General features: G+C 51.3%; 1 protein-coding gene across 6 annotated transcripts in view; it reads right to left on the bottom strand.

Annotated features, from left to right (window-relative positions):
• Positions 1-19,957, bottom strand: part of NCK2 (NCK adaptor protein 2) — a 138,608-nt gene that overhangs the window by 38,934 nt on the left and 79,717 nt on the right. For all 6 annotated transcript variants that reach the window (XM_080686992.1, XM_080686988.1, XM_080686990.1 and 3 more), the window contains one exon: positions 8,635-8,875. In XM_080686992.1, coding sequence (XP_080543118.1) covers positions 8,635-8,860 — 226 coding nt within the window. In that variant the 5' untranslated portion in view covers positions 8,861-8,875. The remainder of the gene's footprint in view (positions 1-8,634; positions 8,876-19,957) is intronic.

Raw genomic sequence — 19,957 nt, 5'->3', positions numbered from 1 at the left:
CGATAATTTTATTTATTTATTTTTTAAAATATATTTTATTGATTTTTTACAGAGAGGAAGAGAGAGAGATAGAGTTAGAAACATCGATGAGAGAGAAACATCGATCAGCTGCCTCCTGCACACCTCCTACTGGGGATGTGCCCGCAACCAAGGTACGTGCCCTTGACCGGAATCGAACCTGGGACCCTTCAGTCCGCAGGCCGATGCTCTATCCACTGAGCAAACCGGTTTCGGCATGATTACGATAATTTTAATAAGAAGCAACCAAGATGCCAGTTGCTGGGAAAGATGTTACCTGAGGTTCTTGCCCTTCCCCAGGACACGAGGGGACCACACAGCCCAGGGGACAGAGCAATGTGGTTTCACAAAGCCACATAAGCCTGCACACCCTTCCCTTCACCTTATGGGGTACAGACCCTCACCATTTCCCAGTCCGTCCGGGTTTTCTCCCATTAGTATTATTTTTAACACTGTCTCTGTTTCCTAATTATCTCCCCACTAACCTGTTGTTAGCTGTTTTACATTGTTGGTTCTAAATACTTGGACGCTTATGATATACAAAAAGAAATCCACGTTCACTTTGGTGGTTGGCACCACAGTCACTGTGAAAGTTTCTGTATTAGGTGGGCAATACATCGACAGGGCGTTTCTCCTGTGAACAAGCTCACAGGACAGAATTCTGAATCATCACACCTGATGTGCGATGCATGTCCACACAAGGGCGGGTTATACAACAGGGAACGAAAGGTAAGTGCAACTCGGAGACCGCAGAGTCCCTGTCTTAACGAGGAAGAGATAATTTGTTGAAGTTGAAAGTTTAAATGAAAATGAGATCAAGTAATGAAGCCCTCCTTTTAAATGTATCAAGTACAGAGCTGAAATGTGGGCTGGAAGAACTGTGATTAGTAGCCACATAGCTTTCTTAGTTCTAAGTAAAATTGTCTTAATTTTTATAAGGAAATCGAGTTTTTTAATTTATAGTTATAACACCCTCATTAGGGTTAGAAAATGTCAAGGTCCTTTTCATATATTTGTTGGGTAAAACTAAACAAATAAAGAAATCACACTGAGATTATCTTACGCTTCTTACATTACATACAAACTGTCATTGAGGAATGGTGTGGCTTTGTATTCTTTTTTGACTCGAAGAATTGGTTGCTTAGAGAGTGACTCAGTTTACGAAGTTTGCTTAAGCGACACGCAGGAAGATTAACAGTAAATTTCTATTCTTGAAGAACATTCAACCCAGGAAAACAAACTCCTTCTAAGACAGATGTGCCCTAAAGATTTGTATCTCCTCTTACATGGCTTATAAAGTGCACAACACGTGAGCATCTGGTGAGCCAGGCAGCGTGTGCAAGCGTGCTCACTCCATCTCCTCCCTGGCACGTCGGGCCGGGTCCCTGCAGAAAGGCTGGGTCTTTTCTGGACCACCTGCCCTGGGGCAGCTGGTACTGATAACAGCAGGGAGCCACCTGCCTATGCAACGCGGTTTTGATTATATATGTGTATAAATACTGAGCAGACACAATGATTACAGACACAGAAGCATTTCTGAGTGATAAGATCATAGGTGATTTTTTTTTAATTCTCCCCCGTTTTTTTTAAAAAATAAATATGCCTGTCTAAAATGAATGACCGTCTAAGACGCAGGCACTTCAGAGACAGAGATTCTGAGAAAGCTGCGTGCAGAAACCTGCGTCGTACACAGAACCCTGCGTGACAAAGATGACTACAACACTGCGCGTGGCAGCCACAGTGCGTGTTCGCTGTGGACAAAAGCGGCACCAAAGTAAAAATCAATTTATGAGAAAGGAGCTATGAGCCCAGGACTTGCAGCTCCTGCGTCATTTTAATTAATGGCTCCCACTCACCTGAATCAGAAGGAACCAGGCGACGTCATTAGTGACTCCCTGGGGGCAGGGAGCAGCAATCCTCAGTGCAGGAGCTGGCCCTGGCATCGGAGAGGCCATAGCAAGGGTGAAACCCAACCGGCTGCGGGTGTGGACCTTAGGCGTGACTGGTTCACCATATCCATGCCGAGCAGCGCCATCCCCACCTCCAGCCGAGCCGAGCCCCAGGCCCCGCAGGACCGGCAGCAGGCTGCAGCCAGGCATGCCCGGCTGGAATCCCACCGTGCTCCTAGGCACAGCACTGAGTCTCAATTTTTTTTTTCACATGAAAAATGATTATGTTCCTCTTAGGATTATTGCGAAGATTAAACAAAAATGTATTTGGGCACCCAGCACAGTATCTGGCAAAATCAGAGAGAAATCATTATTACTGGCCACGCTGGAAAAATGCATATAAAAGCAGTTCAGGAGTCTTGATTTGAATTTTTCTGCTGTGTTAGCTTTTATTTGGTTTCAGAGTGTGCGGGCCACACTTTTCTACAGGGAACGTGGGCTGGGAAGGCTGGGATCCTGGAACCCTGGGCTCTGGCTGGGCCCACCACAAACTGCTTCGAAGTGTAGGGTCTCTATTGCGGGCCCTCAGGAAAATCATCTGTATAGACATCCAAAAGCCAGGAAGTCACTTACTTAAACATAGGAAGCGCATTATGACAAAAATCTAAATTCGGCGTCTCCTAAAGTTGGGATTCATTCACTCAATGGCCTGCCCTCACCTCCAACTCAAGTAGGTCTGTGCTCAGGGCCCGGTGTCTCATCCTGCTTCCTTCATTCTCAGTCGTCCTGCTGGTCACTCGTTCGGGCTTCACTTGCTTAGAGCCCCATCCCGATAAGCTAAGGCTGTAGGTTCAATACCCAGTCAAGACATGTACAAGAAGCAGCCAATGAATGCATAAACCAGTGGAACAACATGTCCATGTCTCTGTCTCTCTCTCTCTCCCTCCCTCACTCTCAAATCAATCAATTAAAAAAATGCTGAAAAAAACCAAAAAACCCTTGAGTCACATGTGACTAATCCTTCCAACTGTTCCATACCCATTCAACACAGATCCTGGGTTTTTCCTTCAAAATCCTTCTGATCTGTCACCCGCCATTCTCACTGCTGGGCTCAGGCCCTACACTGCGACCCCTCAGTGGCTCTGAGCTCCATCCCCAGCCTCCTGCTGGCCGACTGGCGCCCTCCAGGCCCCTCCTGACCAGCAGAATCAGAAACCTACCATCCTGAAGGTGGGCTTCTCTGTCCCAGTGGGAAACCTTTGGGGGGGTAGTTTTCAAATGCCATCAGGCCTCGTGGTCAGGGCCTTCGCCATATGGTGCACCCCAGTCACTCAGGACTCCCCAACGTCCCCCTTCATGCCAGTCAGCGGGCTCAATGTCCTTCAGTGTCTTCATGTGTGTTCTCCTCCTGCAATTAAAGCCCCACCTCCTCGCTCAAGTCTTAACTCAGCCCAAGTATTCTTTACGTGACGACCACATTCGATGCTCACCAATCTCATCAGAGAAGTGTCCCTTAACCACTTTACAGAGGCTCGCTCAGCTCTCAACAGCTGCCCAGCCGCTCATCCGGTACGCAGCAAAGCCTGGATTTGAGCGTGGGTCCCCCAACCACCATGCTGCGCTGCTTCCTGGAAGACGGGAGAGGCCTGAACTGCACGCAGGGCAGCCGTTCCCAGGGGAACAGCAGGACAGTGCCACTTCGCAGGAGTCTGCTAATGGGAACCTGCGTCCCTTTCCCAGACAAGCCTCCTGCTTTCTTCAAGTCCCGCCAGAGGAAGCAGTGTCAGCCAGGCTCCCAGCTCTGACCCAAACACACCGTTACGCCGTGCTGATCCCCACAGAATGTCTGCACCCCTATTTCACAGCCTCTGGTTATTGCTTGCCAAGGCCACTCAGAGGGAATGAAGTGGCTTAGAAGGGGCTTCCAAGGGGCAGAGTGAGGAAGGCACAACTGAACAGGGGCTGGCACAGGCGCAGGCTGCAGCCCTGATGACCTGCTTTCATTTATCACAAGTCGCTGGCCCAGGGCTGGACCTGCTGAGGACCAGCATACTCTCAGCAAAGACCCACAGTCCTGAATCCGTCCAACTGGAGGCCGCGAGCCCAGGATGCTGTTTTACCACGCTCTTCCTCTCGCCCTATAACAAAATGTGTAGACTGAACCGCTCCACGCTGTCCGGGCTGGTCCCACAAGCAGGGGTTTCCTCCCGGGCGAGCTGGTGATAGGGAGAGACCTGCAGGTGATGGCAGATGTTCTGGGTCCAACTCTGGGGAAACCATTGGAAGGAGAATCAGTTGGACATGTTTACACCAGGTGTTATCCTCATGTTTAAGGTCCAATCGTGGCAGATCCTCAGAGCACCCCTGCGCTCCGAGAGGCTCAGGCCACGTTTAAGGCCCTGCAACACTGTAGCCATGCAGACACTTCCCCACAAGCCACGCGATATCCGGGCTGAGCTCCATGACACTCTGACGCTGGCCCATTGGTTTAATGAACGAAACACTGCGAGAGCAGCACAGGACACTGCTTTCCCTCAGCCGTGCCCAGGGAGTGCCAGCGCGGCGTCCCATCACATGACTACTGCGTGTATTTCCACAGCAAGGACCACGACACAACCACCAAAATCAGGAAACTAACGTGGCCTGGTAGTACCACCGTGTAACCAAGGACCCCATTTAAGTTTACTGATAAGTGTTTCAGCTCTAAAATAGAAAACTTGTTATCACTAAGATTTCCTCTCACATTCTCAGTGCCCGTCTCTGCCAGAGTCCTCTCTGATGCCCAGACACTGAACCCTGACGTCCACTTGGGTGTAGTAAAAGCCTCAATGTCAGCGAAGTCCCATCTCTGTCTCATCCCCATGACTAGCAGTGCATCCTGGGGAAGGCACTCGGCCCTTCCGAAGTCAATCCTAGCATCCATGGGCCTCTGGAACCGTGTGAATGTCCCCACAGGACCACCCCCTCCTGGTCCAAAGGCTTTAGCTCAAGCCAGTGCAGGGCAAGGGCCATGTGACAGTTGGTCAGCGGTGAGGAGTCTGGCTCGGACCACAGAGGGGGCCCTAATCACTGCGGGGTTCTCACTGCCTTAGGTGTGTCACACGGGGACAAGTGCTCCAGCAGCAAATCGGGGCAGGTCACTCCGGCTCCAGACGCCTAAGGACGTGGTTAGCATGGGCTGGTGCGCCTGGGAGCAGAGGCAAAGGTGAAAGTGTGCCATTCTATGGAACCAGGGTCAGCACCTGGGCTGAGCCACGGGAAGAGTTTACCGTTGGGGTTGTGGTGGGTTCTAGCTATTATCATGAAGTGATACAAAAACTGCTCTCCAGTAGCCCGAAGGGACAGCTTTGAAAAGACCTCCAGGCCCCTTCCTCCCATCCGAGGATGCACTGCAGCGCTGTGAGATGTCGGGCCGTGACTTTATAAACCAGGCTCCGCACACAGAGCCGAGGGCTGCAGCCGGGCCCTCCACATACCAGCTACACTGCCCACACAGGCAGTGCCTCCCAGCTGCCGTTACCCACGGAGAAGCTCGGACTGTTCGTGACCTAAGGTGGATACAAGAGGAGATCCAGAGTATGTGCATGCCTTGCCTGTGTGCAAACAGAGCTCAGATGGTTTTATTTGATTAAAAATTATTAAAAGAAAAGAAAGGCCATCCTTCCCTAACAGATCTTTTTGTCAAAGGTGCTGCTTGCTCAATGCGCTCAAACCAGCATGACATGGGGTGATGCTGACTTACTACCAGCTCAACAGAGCTGATGGGGACAAGCCAGGAGGCGAGAACTAGCAGAGCTACCATGACCTGCAGTTACGACATGAACCACATTACAGCACAGTGACGCTGGGGAGTCCGCGCTGTTTTTCGAAGCCGGGCATCTGCCAGGGACTCTCAGCCTGGATTTGGGAAGCAGGCAGATTTCCACAGCAGGGCAAATTACCCATGTGATGACGCCACGAGGCGCGCCCAGAAGCTCAGCAATGCAGTGTCGTTCCTGAGTCGTTCTCGCCCCTTCTAACACACAGGAGAGACAGTCTGCTGACTGCACCATTGATCTGAGCGCATTGTCACTGACAGCACATGGAGACAGTGAGGAGGCAGGAGGCCATGGGCACTTCAGCTCCCATCTTTTCCAGCAAAGACCCCTGGGAGGCAGGAGGGGCTGCCCGCTTCAGCGCCATGTCCCGTCCGGCCGCGGAGACAAAGAAGGTCTCTCTCTGCTGTGGATATTCTTGTCGGGGTGCCTCCTGCTCTCTGATATTGCTCACAAGGGCAGGGAAATGTCAGGTTGCCTCTTGCTCTGATACTGCTCGAGGGCAGGGAAATGTCGGGGTGCTTCCTGCTCTCTGACACTGCTCGAGGGCAGGGAAATGTCAGGGTGCCTTCTGCTGATACTGCTCGAGGGCAGGGAAAAACTCATGCCGAGGCAACAAGGTCTTTGCCCAACAAAAGCAGGGCTCTGAGAGCATGACGGATCCATCAAAACAGAAAGACATACGACAAAGGGGAAGAGTGCTCTGCGGGGATGGAAATAGCGACCTCAGACTCTGAGTGTCGCCTGCTGCTAACAGGTACGATGCTCCAGCTACAATTTTATGTGTTTCCACAATATATACCGCTGAGCACGAGCGCTTCCACAGCCACGGGTGCCGGTGTGCAGATAGCTGCCGAGAGTTGTCCCTCCACAGTCGGGCACCCCCCTCGGCACAGCTCTCAAGGGCTGATGAGCCACAGGAGAAAGCAACAAGCAAACTCTGAATCTATTTAAGGAAGAGCTTTCTAACAATCTGTGTTCTCCAAAAATGGAACTAGCTGACTTAGAAGCAGTGTTCCAGCAGAGCTGTGTGGCCATCTGTTTGGGCGGGGCCCAGCCCCCAGCCCCCAGCCCCAGGGCTGGCTGGGGCGCCGGCCTCCTCCGCGGACACAAGCTCGCAGCACTGGTCACAGCTCTGGATCACGGCTTGTGAAAAACTAAACACTGGGCAAAAGCTGTGGTGAATAGTTTCCATTTGAAGCTCTGTCTTCTCTCCTCCTAAAAACTGAAGGAAAAAACAATGTATTCAAGGGAATTTCTAGATAATTCAGAAGGCTTGCTTTGCCTTATTTTACTTCCCAGCGTTTCGTTCTGTTTCTGGGCATTTCATTCTGCGCTAGAATCTTCTTCTTGCTTTTTAAAAAATATGTTTTATTGATTTCAGAGACAAAGAGAGAGGGAGAGAGAGATAGAAACATCAATGATGAGAGAGAATCTTTGATCGCTGCCTCCTGCATGCCCCCTACTGGGATCAAGCCGTGAGCTCCTGGTTCATAGGTTGATGCTCAACCACTGAGCCACGCCGGCCTAGCTGTGCAATAGAATTTTGAGAATATATTTTTAAAAAATGGATAAGAAAGAAGACAAAACAAGTCAATAATGTTTAGTAGATCCAAAAAGAATTTTTTAAAGGCACTTTGGCAGGTGAAAAGCTGAAATTGGAAAAAATAAATAAAATTAAGCTCAGGCACTTTTACAGGTTTTATGTATTCATGCAACCTACATTTCTTTAATTAAGAGTTATAAGCAGAGGACAACAATGTTTCTTTCCAGTGCCTTGCTTGGAGAACAAAGACAAAGGGATGTCAGTTTAGTGGGAAATAATCAGATTGCTCATGAAAAACGGGGTTTCTCTATCAGCCTCAGAACCTCAGACAGCTGGCGAGCTGGTGTGACCCACATAGGCCTGCATTCCACTTCTCGCTCCAGTCCTGGGCATAACCTAATCCACAGCACAAAACACTGAAGGCTTTAAGTGGTTTTGAAGAATTAGACTTTTCAAGATTGCATAAAATAAAGACAAATATTCTGCAATACCCACGGCTTTCCATGTATAATGCTCCGTTTTCCCACCTCTCCCCCTCTCCCCTACATGAAAAAAATATGCTCTTGTTAGAGATAAAAAGGAAAAACTCAAGTAAACACAGCCTGGGTGGTCATACTGACTTATTTCAATAGCACATGCTCCAGGGATAACCAGCAGCCTCAGATACAGCCCCCTGGTATCATGCGAGGAGGCAACTATGACTTTGTTTAAGGCAGGTCAGTTCAGTTATTTTCAGAAAGGCCCTTAAAGCTACTTTTTCACATAAGCTGAAGCAATAACTACTGCAAGCAAGCCTGATACACATGCAAAATACAAAGCAAGGTTGGTCCCTTAAGTTCAGGTGAGTCCGGGTGGGCCCTCCCATCCGTGGGAGAGAGCTGGCTGAGGCCACCAGAGCCAAGCCCCAGCAGCCCCCACCTGGGTGACCCTGATGGCCTCCAACATCACAGTGGTGCTCCTCCAGTTGCCAACCGAGTGAGCTGCCCAGGACTGTGGTGTGAAAGTCACCCGAGCCCTAAGTGCTCCTTCCGCTCCTCCCCTCTACACAGAGCCAATGCACAGCTGGCACTTCCGGGGTGGGACTGCCCTCCAGGCCCGCCCGCAGGTGGGAGCCGGAAAGGAGCAGGGGGTCAGCTTACCCCAGACTCCACGCTCGGAAATCTCACGGAAATGACAAACATGCTACCCCTCCATCCTGGTCTCTTCTTTCTCAGAGATTAAGAAAAAGACAACTAGAAGGATGTCAACATTTAAAACAAACTCTTTTTTTTTTTTTTTTTTTTAACACAAACGATGAACACTCTCTCCTCAAAGAGCACCCACCGGGTCCTCGCTCTAACTTGGGTCCCGGGCCGCGAGCACTCACCCAGCGTGTCCTTCAGGTTCTTGACCAGGGAGCCCTTCTTCAGGCTGTTCTTCCTCTCCACATAGTTGGACGGCACGTAGCCCGTCCTGTTGGCGGCGTTGCGCACCCGCCACCACGTCTTGGAGTCGTCCAGCAGCCACAGGCGCTCGTTCTTCTTGATGTCCAGCTCCTGGTCCTGCTGGGCCGTGTAGTCCCACTTGGCTATCACGATGACCTCCTCTGTCATCTTTCATGGAGTCTCCTGCGGCAGAACAGCTCATCAGAGACCCCGCAGACACTCCCCCGGCTTCAGCTGGAAACATTAACAATTGGCAACTTTTGTTGCCGCTTGGCAACGTGTTCTCCAGGGTCGGGAGCCCTCAACCTAACATGGCCTTCCTTCCATACGCTTCAGGATTCTGTTTAGAACCAGCAGCCTTAAAAACAGATCTTAACTTGGTACACTGGGACTCCTGCACGCTTTGCCAAAGACAAAAACAGATTCCCAAAATATTCTAAGCAACGATTTCATAATGAATGTGTTCATCTGATTAAGCAACACCAGCTCTGTATACCTGATGTTTACATCCCCCGTCTTAGTATATGCTGAATTTATGAATATATTTAATAAGAAACACACATTCGAGCTCTTCCTATAAATTAAAATGAAAATAAATGTGGTGCTAATGCAACGTAGTGTCCTGCACTGGATCCTGAAACAGAAAAAGAAAGTGAGGGAAACCCTGGTGACCTTCCAATGAAGTGCAGTTACCGGGGTGCTCTCAGCAATGCCACTTGCTCAGCTCTGCCAAGCGTGCCGTGGGCAAGAAGATGTTGACACTAGGAGAAGCTGGGGGAAGGGAGTAGGTACACGGAATGCTCTCCACTACCTTTGCGGCTTTTTTATAAACACAGAATTATTCTTGAAACCTGCACATGGATGTTTACAGCAGCTTTGTTCATAGTCGCCAATGGAAGCAATCAAGGTGTCCTTCAGCAGATGAACTGATGAGTCAACGGCGGTCCATCCAGCTAACAGAAGAAGACTCAGCGATAAAAGGAATGAGCCACCAAGCCCTGGAAACACGTGGGGAAGCCTTCGATGGGGTCACTAAGTGAAAGAAACCCCAGAAGGCTGCACGGGGTCTCTCTCCCACAGAGGCTCTTTTTACCAAACTTAGCCAGGCTTCTGAATCCCCGTCCCAAACCAGCCGCGACGTTCGAACTTCCAGATGCATCTTCGCATCGCTCAAGTTTAACAAGAATCAGGCTACGTGGGTTTAGCCAGAATCCGCCCCCTCAGCCACCCTTGGGCCTGATCACATGCCCGCCTTCAGGAAGAGCCCCGCTGGCCCGTTCAGCCAGCTGCCCTTCCTCTCCTCCGGGGCTGTGCGTGCCCCTCTCCACCTGCTCCAGGCTGCAGACCCCCTTCTCCTTCCTGTGTCGGGAGTTGAGCTCAGTTGCCGCCCCCCCCCCCCCCCCCGACCAAACTCCCATGCAGTAGCCCCTGCATAGTACACCCTGCCCTGCTGTGCTTCACAAGTGCCATGACTCACTTTTCCTTTAACAATTCCAACTGCAGGCAGGCGGGGTGTGAACTGGCAGAGCACAGAGACCTGGCTCAGGGAAAACTCCGCACGGTACTCTAAGTCCTGTAAAATGCGAGCGTGAGCTGTGATACACACGGATTCCAAAGTAAAAGGTGTGTTAACAGCCACAAATGCATACAGCAGTGAAGTCCATTCTGGGAGTTAGAAGAGCAAAGGGACACCTGAGGACTAAGATGAGTATAACCATCAACTGTTTCAGCAGCGCCACACTTCTCAGTCATTTTCCAGCAAGAAAATTCAATATTCAGTCCTTCAACTGACTAGAAGTTTCCTCAAAACTAGAAAGACAGGAATAGTGGGAAGACCACTCACTAAAACCCTGTTCCTCTCTGACAAAAAGGAGTTCCCGTTACATTATAGGGAGGCAACCTGTGCACTTTGATGCCATGGAGGCATGAAGACATGTTATATAACACGATGCTTTCTACCAGATGCTGTAGAAGTTTACAAGGAATGCATGGTCTCCTCTGTTGTAAATTAAGTTCAAAACTTAGAGATAATAAACCTTTTGGGAAGGAGGCAATCCTAAGTAATAAAAGGCTAATATGTAAATCAACCGAACAGCGGAGTGACCAGTTGCTATGATGCGCACTGACCACCAGAGGGCAGATGCTCAATGCAGGAGCTGCCCCTGGTAGTCACTGTGCTCCCACAGGGGGAGCACTGAGCTCAGCAGCGAGTGCAATGGCGGTAGCCTTTCCTGCCTCTGCAGCAGTACTAAGGATGTCTGACTGATGGCTTAGGGGCCTAAGCCATCAGTTGGACATCCCCTGAGGACTTCTGGACTGTGAGAGGGCGCAGGTCGGGCTGAGGAGCTCCTCCCCCAACCCCCGAATGCACGAATCTCATGCACTAGGCCTCTAGTGTTTAATAAAACTTATGCATAATGTACACGCCAACCAACAGGACGGAGTTCACACCATGCTCGTGTCCTTTAGGCAGACAACGACCTGCTTCCAGAACCCAAGCCCACCGCTGTCTCCATCCCACTGTCTCCATCCTGACCCGGCTTCCTGTCGGCTTAGATTTTGAAAGTCATAGGGTAGTTTTGTTTTGTTTTATTTGTTTGTTTTTTTAATAATAATTAGAGCAATAATAGGAATGGGACTCCGAGAATATCCCATTTAAATCCGGGTTTATTTCTTAACTCCACAATTTTCAGAAGAGTTTCTAACAAGAACAGCACAGCACTTAAGAACAATCAAAGCAACGTGTTCATCTCCTGCAAGACTTCAGGTGCGGAGCTGGCCGGGTGTGGCCATGGCAGTGCACGGGGACCCCACACGGGAGCTTGAAGAATGCGGTGCCTGGGCTCCCCCAGAGCAATGAGCAGCACCTCCAGGAGCGAGGCCTGCGCTCGGATGTTACAACCCGTACCCTGACGGCCGGGGCAGGGACCTGAGTCGCGGGCTGCATGCCTGGTCTCCAGAGTGGCGGCCGGAATGACCCCTCAAATGTTCGATTTAGGAAAGTAAATGTGAGCGTATGCCGGAACCTGACACACACAATCTCACTTAGTCAACACCGCTCCCCATTGGAGGGTGGGGGTGCCCTTTATAAAGGAGACAGGGTCAGAGACTGAATGACTTGTTAAATGAGTCAGGACTGGAGCCCAGGTCCGTCAGCTCGCAAATCTGGGCTCCTGTGCTCACTCTGGTGTGTGGGTGGGTGAGGGTCTAACGTGTGGCCTGTGATTTGATAGGCTTATTCCAACCCAGGAAATCTAGGATTCTAGGTCAGCGAGTAAAAAGGTCCTAGGCAACGGCTGGCTGCTCATTCGCTATAGCAATGAGTTTAAACCTCTTCTAATGGACTTGTGACAGCTGCCAATCAAAATAAAAGCTTCAGGGGCCAGCCGATCAACAGCCACCTCACTCCACTGAAGCCGGCCAATCAAGTGCTCACCCCCCACCGCAGAAGGCTACCATCAACAGCTCTCTCACCCCATCAGGTCCACCAGGTACCACTCGCTCCAGCACTGCTGACTGTCAGCCAATCACAGCACCCCATTGGAGCAATCATGAGTACATGGTTGAAAGTCAACCAATCCACGAACACTTCCACTTCTGAAACTCAACGAACACCTGATCCCACACTTCTCCCATGCCCTCATGGAAGGAGCTCTCTGTCAGGAGACTGGTTGGATGCGCACACTCCGTGGCCAACCAGGACGAATCCGTCCTCAGGAGCAGAGCTGTGGCCCAGGACAGCTGCCCTAAGGCTCCTGCTGCCAACGCCAGGCCGCTGCCCTCAGGGACCCAGACACGTGGGAAAAAAGAGCGCCCGAAGGGAAGGGAGCAAATAAACGCAGGCCCACAAAGCAGGGGCTGCTGGAGGGCTGCGGGCACATGGCAGGGAGCTGAGGTCAAAGACAGTTTAGGGGAAGGGGACGAGGAAAGAGAAACTGATTGCAGTCTTGAAGGATGGAACACAGTCATAAGAGGACACTCCAGGCCACCAAGGGTAGGAACCCTGAGCAGAAGAATGGATACACGACTCCCGGGAGTAACTTCAAGTAAAGAGTGAACAGGATGTATTTCTGGATGTTTCCGCTTTAAAGCCATTTCAATGTGCAGTAAAGCACCCTCCCCTCGCCCCACACCAGCACCTGCATTCCGGCCAACACCGAGTCGTTCTTCCCTTTGCCAACAGGGCTGGGCAGGCCGCAGAGGCCCCTCTGGAGGGGGCGGGCAAGTGTGCAGGTTCCCCCGAGACCTTGGGAACTGTTTCTAGGACCCGATCTTCTTTCTAAACATGATCCTGTGACCTGCATCTCGCAGGGTTACATGCTCCTCATGATAGCCTGTGTTCCTACAACATCCAGAAACGGTCACAGGTACTTCCACGGAGGTCTCGGGATCAAGCTGAACCACTCGGCCATAATGGCAAAGAGAGGACCTGAGTCAAGAATCTGGGGTTTAAAGCTTAGCTGAACCCCGTGTGTCCACCCTGGACTCCAGCTTCTTCTGGGAAGCGGAATAACAGTCCCTGCCCAGCCTCACGGGTGCCCAGGGGATGCAACAACGCAGTATTCCAGAGGGTGGGGCTCAGTGTCACCCGGACACGCCGGAGTCCTGCCTCCGGCGTTGGCCCAGCTGCCTCCTCCATAACAGGGGCAGTGACAGCCCCCACTCAGGAGCCAGGGGGAAGCCTCGCACGCAGCAGCACAGAGGCCGCAGGGTGGGAGCCACAGTCGTTACTGACACCCGCGCGCCGCAGCACACTGCCATGTAGGTGGGCTGTGTCCCAGGGACCCTTCCTCATTCAGTCAGGATTCACTAGGCTCCTCCCACACTGCACACTCCTCCAGGGCAGCAGTTCCTGGTGCCCGGTCGCACCAGGTGTGTGCTCGCCGTTGATGCAAGCCCGAGGCGAAGGCGCAGCTCCTCGGAGACCGGATTTGTGGCAAGCTGCTGCGGCGGCCCCAGGAAGCCAATGAGTGAGGAGTGGTGCCAAGGCCAGCCCAGAAAAGGAATACTTCCTAGAAGCACTTGCCTCATTACGACAAGGTTTTCCCCCCTTGTTGTTTATTTGCAAATATTTAAAAATAGTGCACTTGCATTAGGAGGCCTCAATGAAGCATCCTCAGAAGCAACTAAAATGCCTTATAAATTCTTTACTCAAGTTTCAAGTTGTGTTGCAGATTAAAGACTTGCCAGATGCCCCGGCATCGGCAGGAGCCTGTGGTGGCTTTTCCCGAGCATGCCACCACTCGCGCCGTGTGAGTGGGACACGCGCTGGAGCCCCGCGGCCGGTCCCGCTCTGAGGAAGTTCATTAAGCTGCAACGAGCCAAGGTCTTTCCACTTCCCTGGGGTACCAGGTTCACCCCAGCAGCCCTGCGCACTGGCCCAGCATACATCTGTCTTCTCCAGAGGGCGGGCCAGCCACGCTGCCGTCTAGTGCCTGACGTGCGATGCGGACGGGAGACCAGCGTCCCCAGCACCCAAGACAGCTGCTGTCAGTTAGCTCCCCAGAGACTCACAGCAAACCTCCGGAACAGATTACCCACAGACACGCTGAGCAAAGAGGAGCCTGGGCAAGGAGACACTCAATCACTGGTCCAATCCACAGAGCGAGAAAGGGCCTGAGCTAGGATCCAAACGCCAGAACCATCTCAGCACGAAGCCGGGCCTCGCCTGCTCCCTCCGCCGCCAGCAGCATTCCGCGAGAGCAGGGCCGTACAGGAAACATGCCCAGGGTGAGGTCGATGCTGGCAAACTAGACCTGAGCTCCAATTTCATTTGATAAACTGGTCTGTGAAAACGCGAGAGAAACAGCAGGAGCTCCCCCGTTCTCCAGGGATGAGCTGGGAAGCGCCTTGCTTGGGTTTAAAAGTTTCATTAGGGAGGGGAAAGCGAGGCTAAACTGAAAGGTGAGTCCTGATTCCAAAACCCAGGCTGCTGGGGAGCAGGCCCCCATCCTGCCACGGGTGGATCCACCTTCCTGCTGCCGCTCCTGCGTGGGCCCTGCGTGGCATGGGGTTGCTGTGTGGCACAGGGGTGCTGCGTGGCACAGGGGGGTGCTGCGTGGCACAGGGGGGTGCTGCATGGCACAGGGGGGCTGCGTGGCACGGGGTGCTGTGTGGCACGGGGGGCTGTGTGGCACAGGGGTGCTGCGTGGCACAGGGGGGTGCTGCGTGGCACAGGGGGGTGCTGCATGGCACAGGGGGGCTGCGTGGCACGGGGTGTTGTGTGGCACGGGGGGCTGTGTGGCATGGGGGGCTGTGTGGCGGAGGGGCGCTGTGTGGTAAGGGGGTGCTGTGTGGCATGGGTGCTGTGTGGCACGGGGGCTGCGTGGCAGGGGGGCGCTGCGTGGCTAAGCACCCCAACCTTGCTCTGTGGGTTACTCTGGAGAGTGTCTTTTTATGATTTGTTTTCTAACTTTACCGGGTAACAGTGAAAGCCTGTAGCCTGTAAAGCCTCTACGTCTGAGTCTGTGGAGGTTCCCTGTGTGCCCACCGATGCGACCTGGTTCTGTAAATGCTCCCCTCCTGCTGGGGAGCGGGCCTGGAGCCAGCTCAGCGTGGGAGGGCGGGGGGCACGGCGGGGCACGGTCTGACTGCTCTGACCACAGTGCTGTGTTTGTACATGGGTCCCGGGCTCCTGTGAGGATGGAACATGATAAAGGACAGGTCGAGAACTGACACCTGGTCTCATGGGACTGTACCTGGGCTTTAGGGAGTCAAGAGCTCTGCCTCCCTGCTGCTCTGTCCGGAAGGCTACTGACGCCGCTGCCCAGCCTGGGGAGACTTTCTTGTCCACAGCACTTACTGGTTAATCCTCACTTGAGGATACTTTTTCCCACTGCTTTTCAGAGAGAGGAAGGGCAGGAGGGAGAGGGTGGGGGAGGAGAGAAACATCAATGTGAGAGACACTGACTGCCATCTCCTGCACACACTCTGACCTGAGGCGGGGAGCAAACCGCAACCCAGGTACATGCCCTTGACCGGCAATCCAACACATGGCCCTTTCGCACACGGGCCGATGCCCTAACCACTGCGCCACCATTCAGAGCTGGGATATATTTTAAAGACAAGAAGGGGTAGGCAAGTTACTTTCAAAACGGAAATTTATAACACCTGTTTATTCCAGAGAACCAGCAAGTGAAAAAAGACAGATACCCACTGGCTTTCTGTCCTCCTCCTCTGCTGCTGGCTGCACCCCATTGCTGGCTGCCCCCCACTGCTGGCTGCCCCCCACTGCTGGCTGTCCAGCTCCTGCTGCCAGGTCTCCGTTTCCCAGGCTGCTGGCTCCACTGCCCCCAGCACCCCAGTACCCAAAGCAGCATTTTCCACTTCTATTTTTAACCCTCATCCGAGAACATGTTCTTAGAGAGAGAGGAAGGGAGGGAAGGAGAAAGAGAGAGAGAGAGAGAAACATCAATATGAGAGAGAAACACTGATCAGTTGCCTCCCACACACATCCTGAACGGGAATCCAACCCGCAACCTTTTGGCATAAGGAACGACACTCCAACCAACTGAGCCATCCAGCCAGGCCATTTGTCATTCTTTGAAGAGTGATTGCAGAAGTATTCGCAGAAGCTCAAGCACACAATATACCATGATTTCTTTTTTAAGTTGTGGTGAAATTGGTTAGAATGTAAACTTTAAGAGTGCATACGTGTATTTACATTGTGTGCAACCATCACCACCTCTCCTCCCCAGGAAAGCTTCACTTTCTAACCTGGAGCTCCGTGCCCATTCACACGGACGCCCCTTCCCCCTGCACCGCCCCCTACTTCCTGTCTCTGTAAATCTATTACTCTAGGGGCCTCATATAAATGCCACCATCAGCATTTGCCCTGTTGTGACCAGCTTACTTCACTGAGCATAATGGCCTCAGGCTCATCTGCGCTGTAGCATGTCCAGCGTTTCCTTCCTTGACAACCTCCCTTTGTGCGTATAGAGCACATTTGTGTGCCCATTCGCCCTCCCACAGACACCTGGCTGCTCCGCCTTTGGCTGTGTGCAGGAAGCTATGATCATGGGTGTGCACGTGTCTCCTCGTATCTCCTCGGGACCCTGCTTTCAGCCCGAGCACCACCCAGAAGTGGAGTTGCTGGCTCATATGGTAGTCCTAGCCATCATTTTTTAAGGAACCACCAACTGCACAGTTCACATTCCCACAGCAGGGCAGGGTTCTGACTTCCCCACAGCCTCACCGTATGTTACTTTGTTGTGTTTTTTACAGCAGCCATCCCGTTGGGTGTGAGGTACATATAATTTCTTAAGTGAACCTTCTTCTTACTGGATCAAAAACATTTTTTTTACTTTATGATAAATCTACTCTCTTTGCAATCCTTTTTTTAAAGTGGGCACCTATTCTTTTTTCATCCTTACAGCCATAGTCAAGTACCAACCCTCATTAAAGTACATTAAGAAAAATGCCTCAAAATGAGAGTTTATCAACCAGTTCTCAAGGGTCAATCACCAAGCACCTCACTGCACCCAGTGGTACTAAGTGAGGTGCCCGACACACCCGTGATCCGAGGACTGGACTACAGGTCGGCACCACTCATGCATGCCCAGGGCACCTTACAGAGCAGAGCCAGGGCTCTGCTGCTTAAGCTAAACTCTGGGAAACGCTATTCTTCACTCATCATTCACTCAAGCCCTGAGAGTACCCTTTGCCACCCGTCCTGTTTCCTCACGGGCGCCCTAGACATTTCTCACCCTGGGAGGTGGCTGTGGAGGTAAGAGGTACCTGAGTACCCTCATTTTGGAGAATCGCCGTCAGTTTAATAAGCCACTTTTCTTACACAGTATTAATGGCGAAACAAATAAAAGTCAAGTAAGCACACTGGAGTTAGAATCGACACTGTCTTAGGCCAACCTGCAACACACCACAGGAATGAAGTGACCGGACAGATATAAGCAACGGACAAACACCCCCACAAGCCACATTCATAGAAACAGTAGAAAGTGGTCGCCAGGGGCTGTGGGGGTGGGGGAAGTAGGGAGAGGCTGGTAAAGGGATCCGTTCAGCTGTGAGACCTGAGGACCCAGGGTAAGTACGCTGGCTCTGTAGTTGGTAACACGGTATTCTATAACTGAAATTGGCTACGAGTAGAACTTACATGTTCTCACCAGAAAAAGAGATGAATAAGTGAGGTGATGGATGTGTTAATTAACTAGAGGGAAATCCTTTCACAATGTACACATATAGCAAACCACCACAATGTATCCTTTAAACACCTTACAATTTTAGTGATCAAGTCTACCTCAATAAGGCTGGACTTAAAAAAGAAAAAAGAAAAAATTACCCATCTATGAAAATGAGCATTGCCCTAGCCGGTTTGGCTCCATGGACTGAAGGGTCCTGGGTTCGATTCCGGTCAAGAGCACATGCCCGGGTTGCAGGCTCGATCCCCAGTAGGGGGCGTGTGGGAGGCAGCCGATCAATGATTCTCTCTCATCATTGATGTTTCTATCTCTCTCTCCCTCTCCCTTCCTCTCTGAAATCAATAAAAATATAATAAAAAAAAAAAAAAGAAAGAAAATGTGCATTGATCCCTGGTGAAACCTGACCTCCTCTGAAATGCAAAGTGCCCTCAGACAAGGTGTACCTGCTGCTCACACGGACAGCCATCCATCCCACTTTTAGGGGTTTATTAGGCATATTTTTTCCACAACCAGAAAAGAAGTTTTAATTTTTATAACTCAAGCATCTATTTCATAAACATATAAAATATAAATGTTATGAGCTCCCTCAAGTCTTACTAATGAGTTCAGCTACATTAATCAATAGCTGACCTTTGCCCTTACCACCTATTATTCATAATCGCTGCCTAATTCTGAAACATACCAGGGTGAAGTGAGGAGCACAGTGACCCAAAAACACATTCCGCAATGCCTGGGCCTCATAATTGTCAACTGTGACTAAGCTACCAAGGCCATTTTAGTCCTGCAGGTCTGCATGGCGTATGCCCATGTCCCAAGCACCCTATGCTTTCGGTTTCCCTAGTTGATGGAAACCATCGGTGCCTGGCCCTGGGGATGGCAGGGACCCTGGGACAGCAAGGGCACAGGTTTAATCTCCGCACAGATACCTCTACAAGTGCTTTTGGAAAAATAAACATTAATATAGATTCCAAGTGTATACTGCTTTTAAGGAAATCTCCCCTATCACTCAAGAAAACAGAATGAGGAAATCAGGATATCTAGCCTATGTACTATTTTTTACAATAAATTTTATTTCTTAGAACTGTTTCAGTTTCCCTTAACATCTTACATCAGTACGATACATTTGTTACAATTACTAGGCCAATAGCAGTACATTATTAACCAGAGTCCATAGTTTACCCAAATGTCCTTAGTTTTCTACCTAACGCCCCCGCCCTTTAATCCAGGACCCCACTCAGGACACCACGTCAGATTAGTTATCAAGTCTCCAGCGGCTCCACTTGGCCGGGACAGTCGCAGACTTCCCTTGTGACGATGACCCTTCAGTTCTGAGGACTGCTGGCAGGTACTTGCAGACTGCCCTTTTGTTGGGATTTGTCTGATGGTTTCCCTCCTAAGGTGGAGGTTCCGGGTTCGGGGACAGGAGAGCACAGGGGCAAAGTGCCACAGTCACTGCATCCCAGCAGGGCCCCGCTGTGAGCATGATGTCACTGTTGTGGGCATGACATCACTGCCATGTCACCCGATCGCCTGCTGTGAACATAATATCACAGCCATGTCATGCGATCGGCTGCTGTGAACATGACATCATAGCTGTGTCAGCAAATTGCCTGCTGTGAACATGACATCACAGCCGTGTCACCAGATCACCTGCTGTGAGCATGACATCACAGCCGTGTCACCAGATCACCGGCTGTGAACATGATATCACAGCCGTGTCACCAGATCGCCTGCTGTGAAAATGACATCACAGCTGTGTCACCAGATCGCCTGCTGTGAACATGACACTCTCCCTAGACACCCGCAGCTCCTCGCTCCCTCACTGTGTTCAGGCCTCTGTTCAAATGTCACCTCCCTTGCTCCTCCTCCTCCTCATACCCCATCCCTGACTACATCCGACTCTGCCCAGCCCCTTCCCGCTGCGCCTGGGTCTGCTATAGTTGCTGCCCACCTCCAGCCTCGCTCTTTCTTTCTCCCACCACATTGACCAGTACTTCACACATATGTTAACTGACTGCTTTTCTTTCTCCCACCACATTGACCAGTACTTCACACATGTTAACTGACTGCTTGTCCATTTTCTCCCCCTCCACGTAATTCCTTGAGGACA

This window comes from Plecotus auritus (genome assembly GCF_963455305.1).
Source record: "Plecotus auritus genome assembly, chromosome: 8".
Classification (NCBI taxonomy): Eukaryota; Metazoa; Chordata; class Mammalia; order Chiroptera; family Vespertilionidae; genus Plecotus; species Plecotus auritus.
The sequence above is the reverse complement of the archived record's forward strand: the minus strand, read 5'-3'. Positions and strand labels throughout refer to the sequence as shown.